Source organism: Lolium rigidum, chromosome 3, assembly GCF_022539505.1.
Source record: "Lolium rigidum isolate FL_2022 chromosome 3, APGP_CSIRO_Lrig_0.1, whole genome shotgun sequence".
In the NCBI taxonomy this organism is placed as follows: domain Eukaryota; kingdom Viridiplantae; phylum Streptophyta; class Magnoliopsida; order Poales; family Poaceae; genus Lolium; species Lolium rigidum.
The window spans coordinates 176,103,645-176,108,084 of NC_061510.1; the positions used below are offsets into that span (position 1 = coordinate 176,103,645).

The 4,440-nt window shown below is 48.4% G+C and overlaps 1 protein-coding gene across 1 annotated transcript; it reads right to left on the minus strand.

Moving 5' to 3' along the window:
- Positions 1 to 223: 223 nt before the first annotated feature.
- LOC124695846 (cysteine-rich repeat secretory protein 38-like) lies at positions 224 to 958 on the minus strand. Its single transcript, XM_047228657.1, has one exon. The coding sequence runs from the start codon at positions 956 to 958 to the stop codon at positions 224 to 226; it is 735 nt and encodes a 244-aa protein (XP_047084613.1).
- Positions 959 to 4,440: the final 3,482 nt, after the last annotated feature.

Here is a 4,440-nt window from a genome sequence, read left to right on the forward strand (position 1 = left end):
GTTATATTTTCCGTACGTACTAAAAGTCAATTGTCAACTCGTGAAGAATGCCATGCCATGCATGGGGATTATACTCCTTGTATTTAGATTTCAGACCCTATTCAGAAGCTAGCAGAAATTGAAGTTTCCTTGTATTTGAGTTCATGGGAATCTGTATGGACAATGTGGACATAACACTTTAATTACAAATTTACAACAACAACTGAATTGCTGAAGGGAGTGCCTAGGAATCAAACAAGGGATACAGCTCATATCTCAAGCTGCAACTTCCACCTAGCACTTTCCCTCCCTCCTTGGCGCATCCCCTCGCCGCCAGTTTAGCAATGGCGGCTTCAAGGCATAGCTTGCAGTCCCCGCCGGAGAGGTCCTTGGTGCACTGGGCCAGCCCGTGCAGCCTGTGCGTCCCCCCGATTGCGTCGGCCGCCCCGGCGGCGAACAGCAGCGGCGAGAGGTACGCCGTCCTAGTGAGCTTCTTCATCATGCCGGCGACCTCCTCGTCGAGCTCCGCCGATCTCGCCGCGCTCTGGACGACGTTTCCCGGCACGAAGGCGGTGTGCTCGCTGTCAGGCTCGCCGAAGAAGGGCTCGGCGGAGTACCGTAGCGTGCAGGCGTCGAGCCAAACGACGGCTTCCTTCTTGGACGAGCAGAGGCGCTGGGCGTGAGCTCTCGCGGAGCGGATGCACTCGGCGCACGTCTCCCTGGCGACGTCGCCGCGGCAGAGGGCCAGGCCGTGCACGCTCTCGTCGCCGTCGCCGCCGGACGTTGCGATGTCGAAGCCGATGGCTGGGGCCTTGGTCGCCAGGAGGGACATGAGCTGGTGCAGGTTGCTAGCGAAGGGGCTGTCCGCGGCGAAGCTACGGGCGCCGGAGCACGACGCGGCGGGTGCGTCGATGGAGCCGGCCGCCGCCTGGGAGGCGGCGAGCAGGAGGAGAAGGAATGTGGCCTCAGGAATCGGCATGGCTGGTCGGTGGAACAAATGAATTGCAAGTGTAGGTTGCTGATGAGGAGAGCATCCGTGTTGATATATAAAGAGATGTGTCATGTGTGTGTGTCACTGGCGTGGCCGAAGGAAGGGAAGAAGCACCAAGGCGATGAGGTCTAAAAGTTTGGACGTGTGTAGTAGTTGGGGTTGGACCATGGCAGGTAGGCTGGGCGCCTCCTGGACGAGGTCGTATTCGCCGCTACACGCCTGTCTTGACAAGCCGCCAATCAGGCCCTGGGAGCAACCCGCCAACGCTGACGCTGACCGGGCTAATACTTGGTGCGGGCGCATCCCGTGCAACTCACATTGGAGTGTTCCTTCTTCATAGTATATTGTTGGCGCAGCCCGAAGCTGCGCCTCTCTCTTCTCACGCTCTCTCTCTCACGAACAAGAACTGGAGGTGGAAGGAGACGACGACCGGAGTGGAGACGCAAGTATTTTCAGTGGCCGGCGCCGGAGCGCCGCCACGGGCGCACCAACGCCCTAATCACTTTCTCCTTGAACTCACGGTGCAACACATACAAGCAGTACAGTGGCTTATATAGCCAGGTGCACACACACCAGCACACGCACGCACGCATCCACTAACCCACTAACCTGACATGCATGATCTGCTTGCTATGCCAACGCCCACCACACGCTCTAACGCGCCCATGATCCGCTCGGCCAGGGCTGCGCGCACGACGCGCACAAACACAACGACGCAGCTGCCTCGACGGATCTCAACTGACTACTGCATGCAGCCCCTTGGCACTACGTACGCGCTAAGCTGCTGACTAACTGACTCGCTTCAAGATTAGTGCTAACATATATTGATCTCCGCGTGCATAGTCTCATTACTGATAAGGTTAGTAGATACTCCCTCCGTTCCTTTTTAATTGACTCGGATTTAGTACAAATTTGTACTAAATTCGAGTCAATTAAAAAAGAACGGAGGGAGTATATCTTTCAAATTTTTTAATTGACTCGGATTTAGTACAAATTTGTACTAAATTCGAATCAATTAAAAAAGAACGGAGGGAGTATATCTTTCAAATTTGTCATGTATTAGTGTACTGAGAATTACTTTACGTCTTAGTCACCCAAAAAAATGCAACATGGACGGGACGTTGGACCGGAAGCCTTAAGGTTGCCGAAAAGTTGGTTCCATAGCATGGGAAACACATTGCAACCGCACAAAGAGGCACATTTGTTAGATCAGTTATCACCTTTCAATCTATATATCATATCACATCCCTTGTGATCCCACCCGGTTCTTACATTCCATGAACCAAATGGAAAGAGCTTTCTTTTGTGCGGCGGCGGATAAGATCTCCGAGGGGAAATGCAAAGTAAATTTGCAAGTGGTGTGTAGACCAAAAAAAGAAACAAGGTTTGGGGATCCTCGATCTTCACAAATTCCCTAGAGCCTTAAGACTTAGGTGGCCATGGCTCCTATGGAAGGACCCGTACAAAGCTTAGATTAGCATCGATCACCCATGAGACAAGGGGGACATGGATTTCTTCTATGCGGCACCACCATCGCCATTGGAGACAGGCACACGACCAAATTTTGGCATGCTCCTTGGTTGGATGGAGTCAAGCCTAAAGATATTGCTCCATCAATCTGCGCCATCTCAACTCGCAAAAACTTCACGGTCAAGGAGGGACTCGCCAATGATTATTAAATTGCGAAAATCACACCTTCAACGGGATGTCCTTGCAACACATATCCGAGTTTGTTGACCTTTGGACACAAATTCGTGAGGTTAACCTTGTGGAAGGAACCGCGGACACCATCATTTGGAAGTTCACCGATTTCAGGGAGTGCTCGGCGGCATCGGTGTACAAGGCATAATTTGAGGGCATGACAGGAGGCGCTTGGAAAAATTGGGCTCCCCCGAAATGCAAGCTTTCTATGTGGCTCATCCTACAAGACCGGGTTTGGACGGCCGACCATCTCAAAAGGCGTGGATGGCCAAATTGCGGGCATTGCAAGCTATGTTACCGTCAGGATGAAACCGCGGTCCACATCATCTTCAAGTGCTGCTACTCGACCCGGATATGGAACATGATCATCTCTTGGCTTGGCCTTTCTACGTGGACACGGCTCGATGGGTAAACTATGACTCGGTCAAGGAGTGGTGGGAATCGGTAATCTACACAAACGGTACTAGAAGAAAATCTTTGGCGCCACCCATTATGTTCACCTCGTGGGAGATATTGAACAAAAGGAATGCTAGGGTGTTCTGCAACATCTCTACAATGCCGACGGTGGTGATGGGAAAGATTAAAGGTGAGGCGTCCTTCTAGAGCGTCGCGGGGAGCAAAGCATTTAGGTTCGATAATGACTTGAGAGTAGTCTTAAGTTTTGAGATTTTGCTTGAGCACTTGCTTGATAATTGGCTCCTCTTGTAATGTTCGGTTTTGTAAAACGCTTTATTAATTAATAAGAGGCAAAGCTTTTGCTTCCATTTAAAAAAATGCAACCACGGCTTAAAAAATACCGACTGAGACTGTAAAAAATGTTTTGCTATATCTTCCACCCTATTGATTGACCGTAAAGATCAAGTGTGCACTACTTTATCAGTTATCATAAATCATGGTATGGGTAAAAAAAAAGCCAAAGCTGCCTCAAACATGGAAGCAACATATAAGTGAAGGTCTGAAGGGACAACACCAACATAATGGAAAAAATGAAATAACATACCTAGCGCAACTAAAAATAATGATTATGTACTTGTTTTTGGTATCATCATAATGCACATCACAAACCCTGATGGTGTGTAGTTTTAGCAAAATAATAATGATAATAGGCCATCTTATGTTATTGTGTTTCTGTTATGTAGGGTACAAACAAATTTGAATTTAGCCTTATCTATACCAAAAGTTATGTACCGGTATTTTTCCTATCGTGAAAAGGTGAGTTTACATACATCTCTAGCATGAGCTGGGGTATCCTACTTTTCATGAGCAGGCGCAAATAAGAAAATATATTTCCTTTCTTCAGTGAGATCATCATACAGGATTGGACTGGTCTCAACTTGGAAGTCAAGACATGTAAATCTATGGCTTAGTCGATAGACACAATCACAATTGTGATAATCCAAACATTATAAGAAAAGCATCACAGCGCAAGACACAAGGTCGTTAGCCGCATTAGGGGCGTGAACCTAGGTACATGCATCTCATCATTGCAATCTTATCAAAGATTAGTAGGCATGATTATCGTATCACATTACCCCTCTCTTTCCTACTATGTAAATCATGCATCAACAATTAGAGCACACCGTGGGGTGATACACTAATGCCATCAAAACTACCTACACTGACATGTTCATCAATGAGTGTGGGCTAGGCCACAGTTCGATCTATCCTTTGGTTAAAATAGCGGGCTATAGCCGATAGCCGCAATTTTTTTTTAAGCTATGAAAGGCTATAGCCGGGCTATAGAGGGCTATAGACATATAGCGGATTTG

Excerpts from the sequence above, each read along its gene's own strand:
- LOC124695846 (XM_047228657.1), bottom strand. The coding sequence starts at position 958 with ATGCCGATTCCTGAGGCCACATTCCTTCTCCTCCTGCTCGCCGCCTCC.